This window comes from Epinephelus lanceolatus, chromosome 8 (assembly GCF_041903045.1).
Source record: "Epinephelus lanceolatus isolate andai-2023 chromosome 8, ASM4190304v1, whole genome shotgun sequence".
Lineage (NCBI taxonomy): Eukaryota > Metazoa > Chordata > Actinopteri > Perciformes > Serranidae > Epinephelus > Epinephelus lanceolatus.
Window position 1 is genome coordinate 30,316,668 of NC_135741.1, and position 23,885 is coordinate 30,340,552.

At 41.0% G+C, this 23,885-nt stretch overlaps 3 protein-coding genes across 9 annotated transcripts; all 3 read left to right on the plus strand.

The window, feature by feature from the left end:
• The first annotated feature begins 1,632 nt into the window (after positions 1-1,632).
• On the plus strand, positions 1,633-10,641 carry mybl2a (v-myb avian myeloblastosis viral oncogene homolog-like 2a). 6 transcript variants are annotated; one of them, XM_033630044.2, is made up of 13 exons: positions 1,633-1,890; positions 2,132-2,191; positions 3,590-3,698; positions 3,841-3,912; positions 4,164-4,256; positions 4,352-4,572; positions 4,740-4,860; positions 5,014-5,067; positions 5,336-5,559; positions 5,827-6,529; positions 7,008-7,250; positions 8,293-8,493; positions 8,767-10,641. In XM_033630044.2, the coding sequence occupies exons 1-13, from the start codon at positions 1,880-1,882 to the stop codon at positions 9,367-9,369; spliced, it is 2,715 nt and encodes a 904-aa protein (XP_033485935.1). In that variant the 5' UTR covers positions 1,633-1,879; the 3' UTR covers positions 9,370-10,641. The 6 variants fall into 6 exon arrangements, with proteins under 6 accessions (XP_033485935.1, XP_033485936.1, XP_033485933.1 ...); XM_033630042.2 differs by lacking the exons at positions 1,633-1,890; positions 2,132-2,191 and adding exons at positions 2,217-2,433; positions 3,435-3,463; XM_033630045.2 differs by lacking the exon at positions 2,132-2,191.
• Positions 10,642-11,264: 623 nt separating this feature from the next.
• On the plus strand, positions 11,265-14,925 carry nsun5 (NOP2/Sun RNA methyltransferase 5). The gene is made up of 4 exons (XM_033628230.2): positions 11,265-12,430; positions 13,122-13,332; positions 14,159-14,323; positions 14,616-14,925. The coding sequence occupies exons 1-4, from the start codon at positions 11,506-11,508 to the stop codon at positions 14,809-14,811; spliced, it is 1,497 nt and encodes a 498-aa protein (XP_033484121.1). The 5' UTR covers positions 11,265-11,505; the 3' UTR covers positions 14,812-14,925.
• A 178-nt stretch (positions 14,926-15,103) lies between these two features.
• LOC117257852 (uncharacterized) lies at positions 15,104-22,900 on the plus strand. 2 transcript variants are annotated; one of them, XM_033628207.2, is made up of 8 exons: positions 15,104-15,205; positions 15,335-15,474; positions 16,462-16,559; positions 18,233-18,313; positions 19,725-19,872; positions 21,011-21,090; positions 21,185-21,278; positions 21,766-22,900. In XM_033628207.2, exons 2-8 carry the CDS (start codon positions 15,363-15,365, stop codon positions 22,173-22,175), a joined length of 1,023 nt encoding a protein of 340 aa, XP_033484098.1. In that variant the 5' UTR covers positions 15,104-15,205; positions 15,335-15,362; the 3' UTR covers positions 22,176-22,900. The 2 variants fall into 2 exon arrangements, with proteins under 2 accessions (XP_033484098.1, XP_033484097.1); XM_033628206.2 differs by having other exon boundaries at positions 15,338-15,474.
• The last annotated feature ends 985 nt before the right edge of the window (positions 22,901-23,885 follow it).

The following is a 23,885-nucleotide window of genomic DNA, read 5'->3' on the forward strand; positions in this document are numbered from 1 at the left end:
AAAGTATCAAAACGCTCAATCTATAGAGGAATGCACACAGTCAGTATTCAAGTTGTGATGTCACAGCCATACTATATTGACCATTTGAAACACAAACAATCTATATGGGTCCTTTTGTATTTCTTGTTGAGATGTTTTGCAGTGTGTGTGAATGATATCAGCTAACAAGGAAAATATAAAAGAAGGAATGGTCCCGACAGCAGTGACAGCACTCAAGGAGCCAGACTTTGGTGGCAGTTCTATTGGAGTCAATGGGGAGGGCACAGCAAATCACACTATAAACCATAATATCTTTGTTGTTTCAACTTTGACTGAAAAATGCTTCCACCAGATTAAAAAACACACACATTACATGGTGCTGACTGATACTTTATGCACGTCCATTTTCCTGTTCTTTAAACAGATTAGCCTCTGGCTCTGTCCAACAGAGGTTGAGCAGCTGCTAGACAGAGCCATGATCTGTTTAGAGACCAGTAACAAGAAAAACAAACACACATATTTAGATTTAAAAAATGTTGGTAAGGATTATGTAATGTGTGTTTTTTTATGTGGTGGAAGGATTTTTCAGTCAAAGTTAAAACAACAAAGATATGAGGGGTTAAAGTGTGATATGCAGTGTCTGCCCCACTGACTCCAACAGATTTGACACCAAAGTCTGGCAAGTGAGATCGTTTCTTTTTTTATATTTTCGTTGTCACCTGACAGGATGCAAACATGTACCCAAGCTGTTGTTTAACAATGTAATTCTAGTGAAACGGTCTATAAACATAGAAAAACAGAGTGTTTCAGACCGGGTGATTACACATGTATTCAGGCAGACAGTGTGAGAAAAACAATGTGTTTTTTGAACACTGAAGCATGTACACATGTTCTTGTAGAAACCCAAAATACATGTATAAACCTGAATATGAGCATAATATGCGGAGCTTAAGACGCTTATAACAATCTGAGCCCGTGTGTGGTGAAAATAACCACTGGACATACAGTGACGGTGTTCAATTGCCCTGTGTGCTTCCATTACAGCACGTTGCGTGGCTGCCGACCCTGCCTGCTCCCTCAATACTGGCGTAATATGAGACATTTTTGTTCCCATCAGTCTCTTTGACCAATTTACATAGGGAAATAGGGTCCAGGTTGAAAACTACCAAAGTTATCCTTTAAGTAGGCTAACTGTGAGCTATTGTTGCTTAGCTGTTGCTTAGCAACACTGATAAAGAGTGACACAGGCAAGGAGGCTGTAAACTTACCTCCTTACTTTAACCTCATTAACAATAATAAAAGTGCCCTTCAACAGAATATTAAGGAAGACAAAGCTGAAATGGGGCTGAAATAAATACAATTATGATGGATTACATTAAAGCTAACATGACTTGTAGCCTAGCAGAAATAAGTGACCCAGCAGTGAAGATGTTAATGTTGTTTAAACGTTTCTAATGCTACTGTTGGCATTACACAAGAGTTAGTACAGCGTTTACAAATGCTTAATTGACATTTTTTAATTTTAAGAACGGAGTTTTTAACATAAATGTTAAAGGACCAGGGTGAACTTCTGAGCTACAGTAGCCATTAGCCGTTAGCGTCGGTTGAAACAGGCGCTCACGTGGACCGTTTCCGGGGAGTGAGTGAGTATAGCTGCGTAGCCGCGGTGTTGTTCTTGAACGCATCCCTTGGCTTTCAATCCCGGGTAAATTTCTACTGATACAACGTCAGGAGTTGTTTTACTGTGTCTGTATTTTAATAATTAAGACACATTTCATGAAGCGTGTGTCATTCGAGCTTTAATTAATTCCTCAAAAGACCGTTTATTTTAGTAACAGCTGAACTATTGAAGCAGCCATTGGGAGCTCAGGTCTGTATCACGAGCAGAACAGAGGAGGGGATGTCGCGCGGGTAAGTGTGGGAGACACCACATTAACGTTCCTGGATGTTAACGTTACCTATCTTGTAAAAACAAGTGTTTTGTACCACGCACGGGGTGGAAATGCCTCATAGCAGTAATAATTTATATGCACCAATCATTACAGTTGTAAAATGTAGTGGTTACATTGCTCTGTAGTGTGTATGAGAGTGAGTGAGACGACTGTTAGCTTTCAGTCCTTTTAAAAGCTGTTACTCTGTTGTGTCATGATAGTGAGCTGGAAAAGCTGGACCCGGCTGTATTCCAGAGGCAGTTGCACAATCTGAAATTTAGGTAGGGATGTCTGTGTTCTTCCTACTATCATGTCAGCTAACTTACGTACAGTCACTACTGTCGAAATGATCATAAACGCCTCATATTCGCCGCTATGATTGATGTATTTGCACAGCGCTACATGCGCCGCTAGAGGCGCTCTACTTTCTAAACTAACAGCCAACGTTTCCTTGAGCGTGCTCTTGGGGGACCTGTTAGCCAAGTTAGCTAGCGTTAGCTTGGAGGTACAGTCAAGTTGTAATGTAAGTTTAATTAGTGTGACACCATTCATTTCTGACTAGTTCATTGCAATAATTTTGTCTTAAGAGCTACCTTGTGTTTAGATATACAACCCAAGCAAACGAGTCCCATGTATGTCGTGGTAACGCTTATGTTTTGCAACAGCTAATGATAGCTATTAAGCTATGTCAACTGTTTAGTGAACAGTGAAGCTAGCTCGCTGTTGTGGAGCCCAGCATACATGCTTGCTGAAAAGACTGCAGGACGGGAAAGTGAAACACACAGGCTTTGTACACAAGAAAACGACTCCAAGTTTACTAACGTCAGTGCAGTTAGTTATAGTTTTAGTTGTATATTATTGTGTCTTACACGTGCAAGTTTGCAAGTCTGTTACCAAGATAGTTGTGGCAACTCTGTATCCCTTGGCTTCAACCAATCTCTTGAGCACACTCAGCAGGAAATTTAAACTGTTTGCGCACTGGCAACGAATAGGAGAGTAACACTGGACTGTGCGTTTCAAATAGGCGTACCCTCATTTTTAAATGGGATACTACTAAACATTAACACTTTTCAGTACAATGTAGTCATCTTAAACATCTTTGTAACCTCATTATAAAGTGTGGTTAACGTAATACTTCTCAGACAGTATCAATCAAAACTGAACATTATAGAATTTATGGTTAGTGTGGCTGTCCAGTGTCTTCATTGTCTTTACTATAGACTTTGACACTAACATGCAGGATATATAAAATGTTTTTTAAGTGGCATTGTGGGGTGTACTGTAGAGAACAATTTTTATCGAGTGTCATTAGCCAACAGTGGCATATGACTTATGTTTAAATTTGTCACTGATTCAGGAATTGCATTCAAAGTGTTTTAATTTGGGCACTATAAAGATAAAATTTAAACACTTCATAAAGAAATGGACATGTTTGCCATTGTTTAAAGGGATTACTTTAGTTAAACAGTAGGTTCAGGCATGTCTTTACATCTGACATCTACATCTGACATCAAAACTCAACAGGACCATTATAAAGCCCATATTGTCTTCAGGTCAGTGTACATTTTGTATGCTGAGATGTCTAATCACTATTTAGTCCATCGTCTCAGTCTTATTAATCTCTATGTGTTGAATCCATTACTACATGTTTGAATTACTTGTTATCTGTGTGGTTGCAGCATGGAAGAACAGGGGGATTGTAATATGTGCAATGACACTGACTCAGACACAGCAGATGGTACCAAGAACGATGGCACCAATTGTAAAGTCAAGTGGACTCAGGAAGAGGTGAGTGAAAAGAGGAAGTTGATCCCTCTGTTACCAAGTTAAAAAGTAACAAACTGTGTTAAATATAAGCGGTACTTAAAAGTTGACCTTAAAACTTTAATTAAATGGTACTGTATCTGAACTGATTTATTCTCGGTTGCAGGATGAAAATCTCAAAATCCTCATCAACAACTTTGGGAAAAAAGATTGGAAAACCATTTCCAGTTTTTTTCCGGTAAGCACTCAGTAGAAGCAGAATCACTTGAATGTGAGGAAACGAATGAATCAGCAATGTAAACTTTTAGTCAAGTCAAACAAAGGGAGGCCAGGGAGGCTTGCGACATTGTGTCGGTCAGGTTGTTAAACATGAAAAATGCAACACTCTGAATACTAACCTGACTCTATGTTGATTATTTCTTGGATAATGGATAATGGATAATGTAACCCCTCTTCTTCTTCAAAACAACCTGTCTGTTGCTTTGGCAGGGGCGGACAGAATTCCATTGTATGCACCGCTGGAAAAAGCATCTAGATCCTGATTTGGTCAAGGGCTTTTGGTCAAAAGAGGAAGATGAAAAGGTGTGCAACACATCTCATACAGCCTTGGCTTAAACACAGTTTGTAGTTAATATTATCCAATCTCAACTGTACTCCTGTGTTTTTGCTCTGGTCAGATAATAGAGCTGGTGGGCAGGTATGGCACCAAACATTGGTCTTTGATTGCCAAACAACTGAAGGGGCGGTTGGGGAAACAGTGTCGTGAGCGCTGGCACAACCACCTCGACCCACTGGTCAATAAGAGCTCCTGGACCAATGAAGAAGACCTCATCATCTATAAAGCCCACTCCATTCTCGGAAACCGGTGGGCTGAGATTGCCAAGCTGCTCCCTGGAAGGTGGGTTGGTTAGCTGTGATTAATTTGCTGAAATTGAACAACACGGATGACAGAGGGTTAAATGTATTATTTAGTTTGTATAAGCAAACAAACACACCAGTTTATCAGCCTGTTTTAACCAGAAATGTCACAGAGACTTTAATGTGAATTTTTGATTCCTCTTGCAGGACGGACAATTCAGTGAAAAATCACTGGAACTGCGCCGTCAAACGTAAAGCAGAGTCGGGCCTGTACAAAGATGACGCTGACAGCATTTCCCTTGATATTCAACATTTTGTGGAAGGAGAGGTACAGTTATTATTTAGTTTAGCAATTGCTGGTTTTACAAATGTTATTTATTTCAGTGATTTCTCAGTGAGCAAATTTTAATATGTTGGTGTATTCATGAAAATTTTGCAGCAAAGACACTATTGTGCACTGACACTATAGGTTATGTTACAGGTGGACTTCAAGTGTGACGTTGTATTAGACACTGAACCAGTAACTCCTAAAATGGTAAGTTTGCTGTGATGATTTTATTTTATGACTTAGCTGTGCTTGATTTAAAACTTTTATCCAAGGATAAACAATCAAAGTTCGCAGAGCTTCATCAGCTACACCAGTATTACCCCCCAAACAGAGTCAAGTCAGTAATCACTAGAGCTGACTTTAGAATTTTAGAGGTGGTCATGGATGCATGACTGTCAGAAAAATTCCAAAATGTTTATATATTTTCTGACATGATATTCTCCGTTTCACTCTCCTATTCTTTGCTTTACTGCAGATCTTTCTAGAGAAAGAAAAGAAGCAGGAGTGTCAAAAGGTCAAGCAGAAGACAGCCGTTCCGCCTCCACAGACTTTAGCGTCCATGAGTCCGTCCTTGCCCCGCAGTTCGAGTTCCAGTCCCAGCTCTAGCTCAGGCGCTGCACCAGTAGCTGCGCCGGTGGACCAGAAAAAGTTTGTCACAGCAGCACTGAGGATGATCGCTGAAGACATGCTGCCACTCAGGTGACTTGTAGCGCAAATGGCTGTGATTGTTTCTTTGTTGGGTTGTTGTCCAAAGTTGTCAAAATACCCAACTTGTATTATCCCAAGTCAAAGAAATACTCTCATGGGTCTGCCTTCTCTGCCATATATTGAATTACTGTAGCAGAAGACCAGTTGTCTATTCTGTATTCATACGAAATAGACATCCAACCACCAGTCTGGATCACATATCACCCATATCATTTGAAAATGCACAATGCCAATATATCTTCACTTTGTTCCCTGCAGTTTCGTTGAAGGCGCAGGCTTCAGGTCATTCATGAGTACCATCAGCCCTGAATGCAACAAGCTGTCCCAGCGTGTCATGGGTCTACAGCTCTATGATGATGTGGAGAGAACCATCAAGCCTCAGCTCATCCGTGACCTTAAAGCCTGCCTTGCCAAAACCAAAGATGGTGAGAGAGCCATTCATGTTACCTTTGACCTCTGGGCAGGGGATCAGTCCCATCCAGCAGAGGAACCAATTGTTGTGGTGCAGCTCCACTTTGTCAGTGATTCCTGGCAGATCCGCCGTCCCATTGTCGCCTTCCGTCACCTCAGCCACAAAAATCTCAGCACTGCTGTGTCCAGGGAGCTTGAAGGTGTGCTGCTGAGCTACGGCATCTTTCCTCACAGCATCGGCTACGTCCTCGCCAGCCAGGCGAAAGAAGGCCTGGCTGGGAACAGCTTGTTCTGTGACTACAAGATCATGTGTTCATCAAACAGGGGCGAATCAGATGGAGATGAGGTGGTGGCATTTCTGTCAGACCAGATGTCTGAAACAGAGTCCCCCTTTTCAGAGCTTCAGATTGGGACCAAAACCCCTTGTGTGGCCCAGAAATTGCAGCTTGTGATTAAGGAGGCACTGAAGAACTCCAGGGTTGTGGAAAACCTGCTCTCACAGGTCCACAATGTGGTGGCTTTTTTTAGGAGCAGCGCCTACTGGAGCGAGGTAGGAGAAATAAAATGGATTTTGCAAGTCTATTTTACACTGTATTACATTCTTTTTACAAAAGTATATAATTCAGTTCAAGTCCATTTTTCAGATTTTATAAATGTTACATCCAAATGAGACAGTATGTGTTTTACTTGTGCAGCCACACACCAGACCTTATTAAGAAGAAATATATCTTTATCCATAAACCTTTTTCACTAACATCAGCTGTATTGATTATGTAAAGGTTTTTTTGTGAGCTGTAAATCAATGTGAAATCCCAAATTAAACAAGTTCTGACCATAATGACATTGTGCTACTTGAGATGAAACAATTATCATCACAGTTATACCTTTATAACTTGTACAATTATGGTCTGACAATTTTTTCTTGTAAGTTCACAGCAGCAGAGACTCAAGGAGATAAGACTTTTAATTCCTGAAATGTTTCAACTTGACCTTTTTTTTTTTTTTTTTTAAATCATTGTATTGTTTAGGTCTTGTTGAAGGAGTGCAATGTGTCCCTGTGCCACTCCTCCAGTAACTGTCGCTGGAACTCCATGATGATAGCTTTACGCCGTATGGTGCAGGAGTCCGCCTGGAGCACCGTCATGACTCTCCTAGCCCAGGCTCGCATAGAGGCAAATGACACAGCCAGCGTCCCGCCTCTGATCATGGCCAAGAGGGAGCAAGTGATCGACATCCTGGGTCTGCTTGAGCCCTTTGAGGAGGCCTTGCAGGTAAAAAAAAAAAAAAAAAAAAAAAAGTTAATGTCATATAACTTGTAAATATGTAGGTGTTTTTTTAAACCTTAATTTACCTTTTGGAAACCAAGTCTCTCCTATTTATACTGGAATTAAGAAAATTATCATGGTTTTCTTCTATTACTGTTTTTTTGACTGTTGACAGACATTTGTTCTGAGTTTGGCACTTTGAATTACTAAAACAAAGCTAGTTAAAACATTGTGCAGTGTTTCCTATCCATTGATTTACTTGTGGCCACCTCAATGTCAGTGTTGACTGTCACATATTGATTTTCTTTTCTTTCTTTTTTTTTTTTTTTACTATTATATTATCATGGATTAAATCCTTATTTCATTGTAGAATGCAGCAAATTGGTTTGCCCAGCTTCTCCTTGCTCCATTTTCACACTCTTGCTCTCTGTCTCTCTCACACACACATTCACAACAGATTTCTTTATCATTTAAACAACCTACTTTAGATGAAATCACACTATATGGTGAAAGCCTCGATGGCTGCATTGCCTTGGAAAACACAGTCGAGGTCCCATGAAATATGACAGCTACAGTAGTTAGGAAAACACCAATATGGGGCACTGAATTTGATATATTATTGTTTATCAGACTACAAATGAGACAAGAATTAGTTAGGTAGTGCACCCCACGGTCCCCCCTGTCTCACTCCCTGCCACTAGGAGACTGTTTTGAGAGGAGAGCAGAGATGGACCTTTAGTTAGTGATTATCGCAACACAAATTCAGCCAGCACAAACTCCAGCAGCGGGAGTCACAGCGGGCTGGTGGCCAGCTGCATCTACGGGTCTAACCTGTGTATCGGCAGCAACCAAAAGTTTGCTGAAACATTGTTATGAATCAATTAATGTTGCAGCACTGATGTCACTACTTGTCAGTCGTGCATTGAGCCTGGACTTAGTTTTTATTATCGTTGAAAATATTGTATTGGAAATACAGTAATGTAGTATTGTGGTATTGTTGGTTGAAGATGATGTGAAATAATTTACTTTTTTGGCTCTTGTTAACCAGGTCCTGCAAGGAAATGGAGTGACCATCTCTTTCATCACACCTTCCCTCGTTGGCCTTGATAAGACCTTGGAGAGCCTCGTCACCAACTACACCCACTTCAACAAGGCCCTGCGCACAGGCCTCCACAAACATTTCCAGTCCCTGATTCACCAGAAGGACATCATATTAGCGGCTGTGCTCGACCCTAGGATCAAACTGCAGGTATTGAATTAGGACAGAAGCATCGGTGTCTTGTCATGCTTTACCATTTTGCATCCAAAGAGTTGATGAACTAAAAACTTGAAAGTTGGGCTGCAAAATTGCATCAAATGGCATCTTATATCCTTTTTATATTTATTCCTATACATTTCTGTAGAGCTGTGTTTATTTAGGCTTTTTGTTACATATTTGAGTGCATCAAAAACAAATATGTGTATCGTACCTGTCCACAATCACAATCAGAACTCTCATCCTTGCTTGAATGTTTTTTTCCAGCCGTTTTCTGATGCCAAACAAGAGGACCAGACAGGTTTCTTAACTCCCCCATCAAAATATGAAGCTCGCAACATTGTGGAAGCCACATTAAGAGGTGTGGTGGCCTCAGCATTTCCCGCTGTAGAGACAGATAAAGACCAGACAAGCAAGGAGTTGAAAAAGGACCAGGATGGCGCAGAGGAGAGCCGAGACAACACGCTGATGGAGGCATCTGGTGGCAGCTCAGATGATAACAACTGTGAGGGAGTAAGTGGAAATGACCGCAAGCGCAAGTCCATCTTTAACTTCCTTCAGCCGCCTGCAAAGACAATGAAGATGTCAGAGCTTGACGTGTACCTTGCAGAACCACTGTGGGAAAGCAACTCCAGTGTGTCTTACTGGAAATCTGCAACTCGGTTCCCTACGCTCCAGGGCATCGCTAGGAAGCTGCTGGCAGTTCCGGCCACCTCAGGCGGCTTTGACCGTCTGTGTCCGATGGCAGCGTGTATTGTAAAAGCCAAGAGGAACCGCCTGCCATCACACACCACAGAGAGACTGCTTCTATACAAAAACTCTTTAAAGACAAAAACTGTCAAAAAACCTGGTGGGGCCACTAAACACTGATGGGTTAAGTGATTATTGGTTCTGGTTATTCTGTCCTCCACACTTGCTATTCTGTACTCAGTACAATGCTTTCACACCCAGCTGGCACTATCACTATCACCTACTTGAGAACAACAATGTTTCAACTTGCAATAGGAGTTAACAGCAGCAAAATATATTACAAGTATATTGAAGATAAGGGCAAGCTACTCAAAATATCCGTTTTGCAGAATTAACGAGATGCAGCACAATGGCAGCCAGCAGGATGAGCACAGACTGTAGTCATTTCTCTGTGAAAGTGAAAGTAAACGGTCGGTTCGCTTCACAAAAAGTAGCTGAACTGCATTTCAAGCAGTATGTATTAAATACTTCCCATATTTGAGCATAATGCAACACTAAAAATGTAATATTAAGTGACAGTTAAAAATGCCTTTAGAACAAGAATTCTCGGAAAACCTTTTGCTGCTGCTAACCTTTCAAAGACAAAGGAGAAAATGCGTCTATGGTCGAAGTCCTGATGTGTAGGATTTGAAATATTCTGACTTTGTGACTCCTACTGGTAATATAAAAAAAAACAGTGTGTCAGACAGTGCACACCCACATATACATTTATACCCTTAACATCAGCCTGTGTTTTTCTTTATGCAGAAAGTGGATATTTATTGCTGTACTCCTACACAGTGTGGCTATTCAGTACCTAAAGCAAAAAGTGAGTAATGTTTTCATGTAAAAATTTAGGAGTGCCAGACAATGCATTGTACATTTTTGTAATCATGTTTTTGTTCTTCCTTGTAATTTATTTGTTGTGTATGTTATACAGTAAGTGCAGACAGACTGTGTATCAGGTGACGGTAAATTAAATGAGAGGCTGCACTTTTTCAGCTTTTTGTAAAAGCCATGTGTATTGTCTTAGTCTTTTACAATTTGTGTATATTTTACATTGGTTATTGGTCAGCAATGCTTCAAAGTTGCCACAATGCGTTGCTTTCTCGAAAGCCTTGACGTTCAACTGTTTTGTTCTTAACTGGACTGTGATGTTTGATGGGGTCGATGGGAAAAGTCACTCTGCATTTTATGTTGACATTATTAGATGGGTATGCTTTTAAAAAAACTAAAGTTTATATTGAATGACAGCTGACTGATTTTGTAGCAGTGATGATTGATCACAGAGGTAATAAACATCAGAGTGAACTTGAGTGCTTTGACCCCTTGTGTTGCCACATGGAAATATCCAGAGAATGTATGTTGTATATTAAAGAATAAAGCTATTCTCTTTACAGTTTCCTGTACCTGAAGCCTATGGTTTTCATGTTAATTTCTGTTTTCCAAGAGCACTATCTTAGTTTGAGTATAATTAATACTGTGATCGGCTGAGAACAGTCACTCAAAAGGGTGACAGGATGACTAATTAAGTATATAAAGTAATTTATGTCGTACATCCCAGATTGAAAGGATTAGGAAGAATAAAATTTACTAATAACAGAAAACTTACTTAGTACCAAAATGGCCATGGGAAATCAAGGAAGGCATGGCAGCATTATTTGTATAGCACATTTCATACACAAGGGCAACTTAAAGTGCTTTACAGAGCAATAAAAGATAAAGGATACAGAAAAAGAATAAAGAGAAAAAAAGATATAAAATGTGAAATTAAATACTAAATTAATTGCAATTGTATATACTTTATAATAAAAAAAATCATTAGAATAGCAAAAGTGCAGACAAAAGGAGCAAAGATAAAAATATAATAAAATATTTACTATTTTTTTTAGAATATGATTTTTAACGTGTTTAATATGTAAGGTGTGTAATATTAGTTACAGTAAAAAGAACAAAGTGCACTAATTATCTTTAGGTAGTTACCGGTGATTGGCTGGGAAGGCCACTACGTCAGACGAAAACAGTCTGACGTCGGCTACTACTTCCGGAGTCACGACCCTCCGTTTGCCATGTGCATGGTGGAAAAGTAAGTGTGAAGCTGTATTTATTAAACGTAAATAAAGTAAGCAAAGCCGCTCGCTGTACCCGCATAGAGAGGAGGAAGCTCCGGCAGAACGAGGGATGTGTCAGGCCAGTTGTCAAAAGAAAAACACTACAGCGTAAGTTAGCCGATAAGCTAACGGAGTAGTCGTTAGCTAGCTGAAGTTAGGTTTCGCCATGGCTCTGTACTTGAAAGCCGCTGAGATCCTGGAGAAAGCCGAGAGTAAGCAGGGCGCTTTGAAAACTCTGGTTTACGACAGCAAATTTTCCAACATCAAGCAGCTGTTCGCTCTGGTATGCGAAACTCAGAAGTTTTCCTCCGTCCTGGAGGAGATCATCGAGTCCACCAAGCTGCTCAAACAGACCAAGCTGAGGATGCCCCTGGCCAAAGTGCTGGTGTATGACCTGCTGCTGGGCCAGGGGGTGAAGTGCGGCGGCTCCTGGAAGACCATGATGATGAAGCATCGCCCTAGACTGCAGGCGGTGCTGGCCCGCATGAAGGTGAAGAAGAAGGTCAGCAGGAATGAGGACCTGCTCCCGGCCAGCGTCCAGCAGCGTGTTGGGGACCAGCTGCCCAGGTATGTGCGTGTCAACATCCTGAAGACCACTGTAGAGGATACTGTGGACTATCTGAAGAGAGAGGGCTTCACCTACAGGGGACAGGCCTCCAGGCTGGATGACTTCATCCTGAAGGAGAAGAACTTTGTGAAGGACCTGCATCTGCCAGAGCTGCTGGTCTTCTCTCCTAAAACTGACTTCCATGACCACTTCCTGTACAAGGCCGGACACATCATTCTGCAGGACAAGGCCAGCTGCCTCCCAGCGTACCTCCTCAACCCCCCGCCTGGCAGCCATGTCATTGATGCCTGCGCTGCTCCTGGCAACAAAACCAGCCACCTGGCAGCCATCATGAAGAACAAGGGCAGACTGTTTGCCTTTGATTTGGATGCCAAGCGTCTGGCCACCATGTCCACTCTCCTGCTCCGAGCTGGGGTCACCTGTCAGCAGCTTGCCAACGAGGACTTCCTGAAGGTAGACCCTGACAGCCCGCAGTTTAAAGATGTGGAGTATGTCCTGCTGGATCCATCTTGCAGTGGGTCAGGTAGAGTATCCAGTTGTTCCTGTGTGTTATCCAGGTTTCTGATCACCTGCTTACAAGTCCTTGACATCCCAGTGAGCCCATGAATCATGTGACTATGGTTTCATAGTCACATGATTCATGCATCATGCAATCGTATATGATCACGATCTATCTTGAGCAATCAGGCAGTTATTACAAACCATTTTAGTGCTTATTCCCTCTGCATCTCACTGCTGCATCCCTCCTGTTACATCACTGTCAGCTTACCAGCTGTTTTAATTCCCTAAATCATCACAGCCAGGGGTCACTGGGTCAGAGTCAGCTCTCTGTCCAGCTTGTACAGGTTTTGTCACTTACATTTTTTGCAAGTGGTGGAAAGCATAAAGGACATTATTCTGAATGTTACTGCAGTTATACATTTTTAATGTACGTGTACTTTACTAGAGTATATCCAGGCATTTTATGTAACTTAATACTTGTGGAGAGTTGCCAGCTTGCCTCCTGGACATCGGCGAGGTGCCCCTGATCAAGGCACTGAACTGCCAACTCCTCAGGGCACCTGTCCATAGGCAGCCCCCTTACTCTGACATTGTTGCATCAGTATTAAAATTTTCTTTAACCAGTATATTTAGTGTACATGCAACACTAGAGTGCCTTGATACAAACAAATTAGGATTGAAATAAATGTCTGTTGTCTGTGTGTGTGGTCCAGGTATGGTGTGTCTACGGGACGACCCGTCCTCTGATGACCAGGAGAAGGTTCAGGCTCGTCTGGCCTCCTTGGCCTCCTTCCAGCTGCGGTGCCTGAACCATGGCCTCAAGTTCCCTCGCCTGAAGCGCTTGGTCTACTCCACCTGCTCCATCCACAGCCAGGAGAACGAGGACGTTGTCGCTGCCTGTCTGCAGCAGAACCCCAACTTCAGGTAGCACCAGTGCACTCTCACTGACTTAGAGCAAACCTAGTGATGTCTTAGTGTTGCACGGTATACCGGTACTAAAATAGTACCGCGGTACTGGAGTATTCCAAACGGTACTATACTGCATTTGGAAAATACCAGTACTTTGAAATTGATTCAGTTCATTAATTTAGTTAATTTATTTTACTCATTTATGCACACAAACGCCTTTCTTGTTCCTATTGGAGCACAGATTGTACAAGTGGTGTGTATGACAACACTTGTATCAACATTCACAGCTGGCGCACATGAAAAAAGACAAGAGAAAGTCTGCCTCGCAAAGGGAGACAACACGAGACAACACCAACTTGGTGAAACATTTGAGCAACCAAACCGTGACATCCGTACCGAGGTACTTACCGAACCATGATTTTTTTGGTACCGTTACACCCCTACTATTTATTGTTCTAAAGGTTTGTATCCAAAAGGACTTTTCCTTAGCAAAAGTACCGAAGAGTATCGAAAAGTATCGAAATTCATATTGGTATCGGTACCGAAACAAAGATTTTGGTATCGTGACAACACTATGATGTCTCTGTATCTGCAAACATTTGAGCATGTGCTTTTTCCAGTGTTCTCTTTTCTCTTGCTTTACGTTTCTGACAAGACGCGGCCAGTGTTCCAGACAGTGTTCTCTGTCTGGGTCATGTCACGTGGAGCATTTGCATTTGACTGTCCACTCTGCCATTATTATAGTTCTGGGGCTTGTTTGAAGACACCAGCTCTCAGTTTTTGACCTCAGAAATCAATGTTGATGGAGTTGTTCCCTGAATGTGTTTGTGTTCTCCTCCAGGTTGGTCCATCTGCTGCCTCAGTGGCCTGAACGAGGCCTGCAGCCGCTCACTCATTGCCTGCGTGCCAGCACAGCCAAGACCCGCACACACGGCTTCTTTGTGGCTCTGCTGGAGAAACACAGTGAGGCTGCGAACAAGAAGCAGGAGCCAGTGGTTCAGATAAGGTAAATACTGAGGTGTCATGTAAAGTTATAAAATAACATTTTAAATCCCATTGTAATAATTTAGAAAAATGCTGTTAGTCATATTTGCTTAAAATTTGTATTTCCAAGAGACATCCAGTCAGTTTTATTTACAGTACATGCCAGTGCATCAGATCTGTAAATTAATGCTGATTTCATACCTGTAACTAAGTGGAATCTAACATGTTTTAAAGAAGCTTTTAGTACACATGAGCAGTAGTTTTATTCTGACATTAGATGCAAAGGTTGACTGTAGCTGTGTGTTCTGTCACAGCGAGCCAGAGGTGACACCACCCAGCCCGCCCACCTGCGAGAAAAGACCTGCATCATCAGAGGAAGAGTCTGAAGCTTCAGAGACGGAGGACAAACCGACACCTGCAGAAGGACAGGCTGAAGGCACACCTGGCAAGAAGAAGAGGAGGAAGAGGAAAAAGAAGAAGAAGAAGAAGGCAGCGGCAGCAGTGGAGTGATGAAGAGTTTGAAACGGGACTGCTATAGCATGTTGTCTGGAGGGAGTGTGTTATGTAGAGAGCTCCATTAATGTGGAGAATGTGACGGAAAAGTAAAGATTATTTTTTACTGTATTACGTCTCTGTGTCATTATTTTTGAATTTATTGCAAAAAGTTTTTAAAAAACTGGTTCAGGTGTTTTGTGTTTCTCCAGTGACAGTTTTTATCCAGCAGGGGGCAGCAAAGCAACAGCTAACCTGCTATAGAAGAAGAAGTGTACTTCCGGCTAAACAGTCAGCGATTGGTTGAAACACTCGTGGCTTTTATAACGCACTTACGCAAAATATTTTGTAACAGTTGTGAGCTGTTGTTTTTCCTGGCGGCTGGTCGGCTGCGTCTGGTCAGAAACGTAAAGTAAGTAATTTTTGTTGCAGCGGTTTATTTTTGTGTTTATATCCTGCAGGTTCTAACAGGTGAATGCATGAAGTCGACTGATAAGTGTGTCTTTTATCCATCGCGTTATTTTGTCAAACCCGTGTAAAGCAGCTACTTCCCCGGCACCAGCAGCAGGATGTCCACGGTGCCCAAAGTGAGACTGTCCGGAGGTCTGGAGATCTGTCGTGTGCTGAACGGGATGTGGCAGGTGTCCGGGGCGCACGGAGCGGTGGATAATGCCAAAGCAGGTGAACATTAACCTATAACATGGGTGCAGACATTTTCAAAGCATCTTGGTGTTTTGGGGACTCCATAGAGAGGATCAACAGCTTAGAAAAGAAAACAATCAATACACTTGTTCAGATACTTTATGATACATTCAATCACCTGATAGACATCATGAAGTTTAGATGGTACACTTGTCAAACCAGACTGTGCCAGTTTAAAAATGCGATAATTAAAACACAGGAAGAGGGTACATTGTCATCTTATTTTAGCTTATGGACTGCCACTTATTACACCATACCATGCTGCTACAGCAGTTAACAGATTATTGTGATTAAAGCAGATAAACTAGGCCATGTTTCAAGGTCCCTCAGTTGCCAGTGTGCAAAGGTTGTGCAGAAAGGCTGTGTCCCACAGTGTAACAAAAACTGGAATAGCTTGAACGAGCTCAAGAAAACATTTAAAGGTCAAGTAGATTCAGACACAAATAATAGTAATGAAAATGTGATTTTCCAACTTACTCTCTCCAACTGGGCTGCCTTTAGCATTGCCTAACTGCTGTTTTATGATGATAATGTTAAGGAGGAGGAGGATCAGTCACGGGTTTAAATCTGAAAGAAACAAATACAAAATTAGAACTTAAATCAAAGTAAACAAATGTCCATCAGGGTAATCAATGCTCAGTGAAATTATGATGGACAGGATAAATTAACGGGAAAGAAACTGCTTATGATGAAGACAGAATGAGTGAAGTGGTGTTCAGGGTTTAAATCGGGGGGAACAGGTGAACTCAGTCAGGTTAATGAGTGAACAAGAGTGAAAGGATCCAATCGGTGCTAAAGAAAGGGGAGGAATGTGTAAGGAAAATGCTCAACTTCAGCAAACACTGAAATGAAGATACTCGGAGAACCACTGAGAAAAAAGGAAAATAGAAATCTTAACTACAAATAATAATAATAATGAACTATATATGCATTTAATCTCTAAATGTTTCCCTCTTGTCACTCCAGTTGAGGCCATGCAGGCCTACGTAGACGCTGGTCTGACGACATTTGACATGGCAGACATTTATGGGCCTGCAGAGGATATATTTGGACAATTCAACAAGGTACACAGACACACACCCACGCACGTTTGAAGGTAGTCATTTTTACAAAGTGTGATAAATTTATTTGCTCACACATGCGTGTCGTCTGTCTTTCTGTTTTGTTCAGTTTCTGTCTCTCCAATACATGACATTATCATAAGGAGTGATTCAGTGGCAAAGATGAGAATAATGAAATGATAATCAGGTGTACTATGAATCATTTTATTTAGTTTGTGCGGATTTCAAAATAAACTTCACTGTTGGCTAAAAGCTATGTAACTCAAGTGTCTTGTCCCCTGAATAACTGTTAAAAACTGTAATAATAATAATTATTATATTATAACATATTATATATTATATATTATTATAATTAATAATAGTAATAGTTAATTGATGTGGATGGCATGCAACAAAGGCCCTGTACAAGAAGTGTCCTAATTGTACCCATGTCTGATTTAATGTTTTAAAATTTGGCATTAATGCTACTCCATGGGTTGAAAAAAAGAATCAGTATGGAACCTAAAAAAAATAATGAACAAAAAACGAAACAATACAAAAAACAAATATAAATTCACATGTAAACATAAATTAAGTTTAGCTGATGACTGGGAATATCTGTAGAGACATCAGTGATCACACCGTGAGATATGATCTCTTTCCCCTGATCCATCCACATAAAACACAAGAGGGAGCTGATGCACTGTTGTAGATTGAAGGTAGTGTGCCACAGAGGCCACTGTTTGTGTGTGTGACCTGTGCAAGAAACAGATACAGAGAAAAGGAGACAGGTTCAATAAGAAAACAGGCTGTTTGCAGAAAAAACACTATCTGTTTTGTTTGTAAATTCTCCCAAAAGCATTCCTAGGATCGTCTTTTGGAACAGCAATGAAGTGAAAATGACCATAACTCAGGAAAAAAAGCATTTAAATAGTTGCATATAAGCCAGAAATAAATTTCCGTAACATTTTTTTTTTTACATTTAAGTAAACTAACAGCATTCAGGATAAAGTGTATAATTGAATACAATTTTCTTGAGGTAAGTGTGACGAACATAGTTGTCATTCATACTGTAGGACCGTGTAAGCTCAGTCCTTCCTAGTTATTGATTTGTCCATCCAGCTGTTAGTGTCTGTTCTCCACAGAGCTGCAGATACTCAACACATGCATTAAGAAATGCTCCAACACTGTGCTCACACACAAGCACTCACAGAAGCATTGAGGAGGAGCTAATGCTTTCTCTGCCCTTCTTCTTAACACACACACATACACACACACTCACAGGTCCCGGTGTGGCTTAGATCAGAGTCTCTGTGGCTGATGTGCTGTGACAGTCTAATGGTATCGACCATGGTCTCAGCCGCTCACCTGGAATAATGTGCAGAGAGACAGAGAGCTCTTTTCTCCCCCAACCAGCTTTTCTCTCTGTCTCACATTTTACCTTAATACACATGCTTTCCAGATTCTTGTCGCCTTACAATTCACTGATCAGCATATACCTCCTGCATCATTGCTAAATAAGTTGCTGTACAGTAATTCCGGCAGATAAAAAAACAATTGTGCAGTATTTAATAATTTACAAGATATTAAATCAATAGATGACAATATGTAAGTGCCAGCTACAAAAGCAAGACATAGCTCAATTCACATTTGTAGTTTGTAATTATAATTTTTCTTACTCTTTATCTGATCGATAGAAGTACAAATCCTCTGGGAGTGACGTCCCTCTGCAGGGTCTGACCAAATTCGTGCCGAGGACAGGACCAATGGACCGCAAGGTGAGCTGCTGACAAATGTGTCAAGACAAGAGTGACACTCGCACTCAATCTGCCATGTCTTACAGTAAGAACAGTTTCATCCACTAGAGAGCAGTGTGTGTCTTTACAAAGAACCAGGCATCACCTTTACTGGGCTACTCAACACTGAGCATGTTTACATGCGCACAATAATCAGATAATTGGGAATAATCAGGTAATGGTAATAATCCGATTTGACGCGTTTACGTGCACTTCAATAATCTGATAATCAGAAAAACCTGGTTTACATGATTCAGTCCTTCAGTTGGATTTCTCCTCAAGTACATGACATACAACTCAAACTTCCTGTTACAGTAGGTACTCATATCCTTGAAAAACCTTGAAAAGTACACAAGTCATATATTTGCAGAATAAAGCACTCATCATGCTGACAGCTTATATTCTTACAGTAGTGTTTGTTTTTATCATTAACAAATACCTGTGAGAGCATTCTAATGTGTAGTTTATGAATGTGGAGCCAATTTTACATACTTTAGGTAGATTTATAGTAAAAGTACTGCAAAGTGCAATATACAAGTGTATTGTATATAAACTTGTCACACAAAGTGCATAACATATAAGTAAGATAAAATAAAAGTGACAATTTAAACACTGAGAATATAAAAGTATATTATTTTATGTAAAATCTTTATCTGAAAGGAAACAAAAGCTGTCAGATTAATGTAGTGGAGTAGAAAGTACAATATTTCCCTCTAAAATGTAGTGGAGTGGGAGTATAAAATAGCAAAACCAGAAAGAAACCAGATTAAAGGGTATACATGCACCAAATAATGTGACTATTGGGGAAAAGCTAGATGTGTTTATCTGATTTATCATAATCAGATAATGGCTTTTATCTGATTAAAGCATATCGGATCATGCTGTTTACATGACCACTTGAATAATCAGGTAACTCCAGAAATCAGATAATCAGTTTATTAGTGTGCATGTAACCGCGCTCAATGTGAAGCGGCATAGGAAATACACAGGAAATGTGTTGGTGTTGTGTCTCGTTAAATGATTCCCTCTGTGAGCTTTGTTTTATTACTGTGAAAACAATTCACATCACAAGAAATCAGATTTACTGGTGGTATGTTATTTCTTCCGTCAAAGATCCAGTATCAGTAGTGGTCAGAACACATTACAGCTGTACCGAATAGTTTGAAGCCTCAAAGCTTCATTCATATCGCTGACAGTGGAATTCTAAATCAAAATTAGTTTTTTTGCATGTCTCTTTATTGTGTTACATTACATTTAAATTAAATTCTGTTGCAGATAGACTTCTGAATCTGGATCTTAAGGTTGAATGAAACACATTAAATGGGTTCTATGTCTTTATTTTTACTGACAACAGTAGAAACATGGGCTGATGTGTCTCTGTGTGGGTGTGCAGGTGGTGGAGAAGGCGCTGCAGCGCTCCATGTCCCGTATGCAGGTGGACAGTCTGGACTGTGTTCAGTTCCACTGGTGGGACTATAGAGACAAAAGATACCTGGACGCACTGGGACACCTGTCTGACCTGCAGCAGGAGGGAGTTATACGTACGTACACTGAGCTACGCAATGAATACTGTAAAGATCTACAAATGAACTTCATACACAGTATTCATACATACACTATGTTGGTAAACTGCAATATATTATTATTTCTATAGGCTGCATTTTATGTATGTTTGAGATGAGTTCATTCTTGACCTGGAAATGATCATTTGGAAAAAGCTAATAAGTGGTCCTTGAGTTAAGCTTATTTTGTCAAAGCTTTCACCTGCATCTCATGGGCCTCATTAGCTCATCATCATCAGGAGGAGTCATACTTAGTCTTCAGAAAAGTTCCACCTACTTGGGGTTTTTAAAGCTGTCAACCACATTTTTCAACTGCAGCAACTCCACCTGCTGTGGAAGGCCATGCAGTGTGGTTGAAAGCCTCCAAAACACCAACTAAGTGGTCCTTGTGTTGAGATTTTATTTCTCATCAAGCTGCTGTTTCCAAGGTCGAGAATAAACCTTCAAGCTCAACAAGTTTGAAGTTTGATACATTTTGTGCTTTTTTATGTCTTTACAATAATTTCGTTTTCTAATTAGTGTTTACTGTAAAAAAAAAAAAAAAAAAAAAAAAATTCTTTTACCTTTAACTTTGTTGAAAAGGTCTACTTTTCATCTATAGCCCCATTTGCACGGGACTAGTATTACCAGAGGAACTCCAGAACTTCAGAAATTACCCCCTACTTCTGTGTTTCGTGCAGCACATTCACATTGGATTAGAAAAAGTCTGTATGTTGCATAAAGTCATTGACATTATTCCCAAGATATAATGTCAGGGCTCTGTGTAACAATAATAATACAACCCCAAATCACAGAGATGCCAATTCGCACAGGACTAATATTATCACATGACCTGTGTTTGGTGAAATGTGGTAGGTAATTTGGAGTAAAAAAAATTACTTGACAAAATATGGACCTGCCAGATTCAAACAGGACTAAGATCACGAACGATCTCTGCAATTATTACACATTACTAGAGGTCCACAGGTAATATTGGCCCCATGCAAATACAGCTTCATAATCAAATTGAAGGGATCACGTCAAAAATGTCATGTGTGATTATGTGAAAACTGTTGGATCATTTTAACAGCAGACTTCAGAGAAGACTTCAACCTGTTTGTTCTTGTTGTTCCCTCAGGAGAGCTCGCCCTCACTAACTTTGACACACAGAGGATGGAGGAGATCACCAACAGAGGCATCCGCATCTCAAGCAACCAGGTAACACTCCCACCTGCACGTTAGCACAACACTCCGCCTGACTCTCTCCTGCAGTGCAGCTATGAAACATGTATTTCATGTGTCTGTCCTGCAGGTTCAGTACTCTCTGATCGACCAGCGACCTGCAGCCAAGATGGAGCAGTTCTGTCTGGCTAACAACATCCAGCTCCTCACATACGGCACCCTGGGTGAGATACACAACACATTAAACTTTAAATCCAGTCATGATATATTAATGTTTTTATGAGATGTAAAGCAGTTACAAAGATGAAGGTTTACTTCCTGTTTAATGGTGTGAACAGTAGATTTATCATCATGGTGTAAAGATGTAAAATGGAGGGTTTCTAAAATGGAGTCAGAGGACGTGACGACACATCCTCTCTCCTCTTGTATCCCCCCCTGTCATCGTTTCTCCTTCTTCTCCCTCCATCTCTGCATCCCATCCTCCTCCTGACCTCAGTGGTCTCCATCTCTGCCCTCTCTCCCCTCCCATCTTGTTCTCCTCTCTACCTTCTCTCACTTCCGCCCTTCTCCATCTCATCTCTTCCGCCCTTCTCCATCTCATCTCTTCTCTTCCTCCATCCCTACTGCCTCCTCCGCTTACGCCCACTCCACCCTCCCTGACTCCTTTAACTCCTTCGTCTCCCTCTCTCCTCCACCCCTGTCCTTTCTAAGCTGGTGGTCTACTCTCAGAGCGTTATCTGGGGAAGACAGAGCCCACTTCCAGGGCAGAGCTCTACACCGCCTCCCTCTCCAAGTACAAGAACATGATCAACTCCTGGGGTGGCTGGAGTCTTTTCCAGGACCTCCTTGTTGCCCTGGAGAACGCTGCCAGGAGACATGACTGCTCAGTGGCCAGCGTGGCAACACGATATGTGCTGGATCGCCCTGCGGTGGGCGGGGTCATTGTGGGCTGTCGTCTCGGCATCACAGGGGCGGGGCAACACATCAGTGACAGTCTGCGTAGCTGCAGCCCTGACCTGAAGCTGACGGCAGAAGATCACGCCGCCATTGAAGCAGTGACAAGACGTTCCAGGGACCTCATGGCACTCATTGGGGACTGCGGGGATGAGTACAGGAGCTAGAGAGGTGGGGGTCGGAAGCTGACTGACTGGGTGTGACAGGAGGGGGGGGATAAAGTAAAGGAGGGGAGAAACATCTCACACAGAACAGCCCCATAGTGGAAAAAATAAAATGCAAATGCTTATGAAAATCTGTTAAATTCTCTATTAAGGTTTTTTGCCGCTTTTGTTGATTTTGATCCATACTAGTTTGTTCACACACAGACTGTAGCTTCTGTTACACTTTTTTTTTTTTACATCATCCATTATAAAGAGCATTCAGGAAGTGGGGAAATACAAGTTTGAACTTATCTGTTCTTTTTACTTTTATGCATCCTCAAATAATGTCCCTCATATTCAGTGAAGTTATTTTACCCACTGGATATATGATGCTGTTAAACAGATTGAACACTTTTCTCCTTCAGCGTGTGCTCACACTGCTTAAGTGCTTTTTAATGTGGGAGGGACGCTTCTCACTCAGGCTTAAATATATTTGCACTGAGATGCTTATATTCAAGTGTCTATTAAGTGATTTAGTGTCAGCAATAAGGAAAAGCTCAGTGTTTTAAGTTTAGTTTTAAGCTTTTACACTGATTTATTCTATGTTGTGTACATAAGATATGGTGTCTAATTAATGGGATTCTGAGGTGTTTTTTTTTTTTCTCTTTCAAGTTGAATTTAATGTTCACGTTGAATACAAATCACTTTGAAGAAGTGTGTTGTAAAGATAAATAAAGTTGTTCTTCACATTTGCTGTTTTCTTAGCTTTTATGTATTAAAGGATCATTTCACTGAAATCACAAAAACATTTTCTCACTAAACTCTTTGTGCTATTGAGACAAACAGATAGTAACCAAAGAAAACTGAGGTCTTTCAAATATCACAACTAAGCAGGACATTGTACCTGGAAAGAGATGTAACATTTCAGTTTTTAAATCTCTCAACACGTGAGCATCAGAAACTCAATTCCAATCAAGTCTCTCAATATCACTGTGGTCCCATTTGTCTCAGCAGAGGATATACAGTCAGGTCCATAATTATTTGGACAATGATACAGTTGTCGTCATTTTGGCTCTGTACACCACCACAATGGGTTTTAAATTAAACAATGAATACCTGCTTAAAGTGCAGACTCTCAGCTTTCATTTAAGGCTTTTTTCAAAAATGTAGTATGAGCCGTGTAGGAATGACAAGCATTTCTTCACACAGTCCCCCAACTTTAAGGGCTCATAAGTATTTGGACAAACTAACATAATCATCAATTAAACAGTCAGTTTTAATACTTGGTTGCAAATCCTTTGCAGTCAATGACTGCCTGAAGTGTTGGACACATAGGCATCATCAGATGCTGGGTTTCTTCCCTGGTGATGCTCTGTCAGCCCTTTACTGTAGCCGTCTGCACTTCCTGCTTGTGTTTTGGGTGTTTTGCCCACAGTTTTGGCTTCAGCAAGAGAAACGCATGCTCAGTTGGATTCAGGTCAGATGATATGACTTGGCCATTGCAGAACATTCCACTTCTTTGCCTTAAAAATGTCTTTGGTTGCTTTTGCAATATGCTTCAGGTCAATGTCCAACTGCACTGTGAAGCATCGTCCAATGAGTTTTGAAGAATTTGGTTGAATCTGAGCAGATAATGGTGCCCCAAACACTTCAGCTTTCATCCTGCTGCTCTTGTAAGCAAGACAAGACTTCACTAGAATAAATACAGAGGGTTTATCACAAGATGCAAACCAT

Coding starts and splice junctions, on each gene's coding strand:
- mybl2a (XM_033630042.2), top strand. CDS start 2,293: ATGTATTTGCACAGCGCTACATGCGCCGCTAGAGGCGCTCTACTTTCT. Junction 5,560..5,826: donor GAAGACATGCTGCCACTCAG/GTGACTTGTAGC, acceptor TGTTCCCTGCAG/TTTCGTTGAAGGCGCAGGCT. Junction 7,251..8,292: donor CCTTTGAGGAGGCCTTGCAG/GTAAAAAAAAAA, acceptor CTTGTTAACCAG/GTCCTGCAAGGAAATGGAGT.
- LOC117257852 (XM_033628207.2), top strand. CDS start 15,363: ATGTCCACGGTGCCCAAAGTGAGACTGTCCGGAGGTCTGGAGATCTGT. Junction 19,873..21,010: donor GCAGCAGGAGGGAGTTATAC/GTACGTACACTG, acceptor TTGTTCCCTCAG/GAGAGCTCGCCCTCACTAAC. Junction 21,091..21,184: donor TCCGCATCTCAAGCAACCAG/GTAACACTCCCA, acceptor TCTGTCCTGCAG/GTTCAGTACTCTCTGATCGA.
- nsun5 (XM_033628230.2), top strand. CDS start 11,506: ATGGCTCTGTACTTGAAAGCCGCTGAGATCCTGGAGAAAGCCGAGAGT. Junction 13,333..14,158: donor CAGCAGAACCCCAACTTCAG/GTAGCACCAGTG, acceptor GTTCTCCTCCAG/GTTGGTCCATCTGCTGCCTC. Junction 14,324..14,615: donor GAGCCAGTGGTTCAGATAAG/GTAAATACTGAG, acceptor GTTCTGTCACAG/CGAGCCAGAGGTGACACCAC.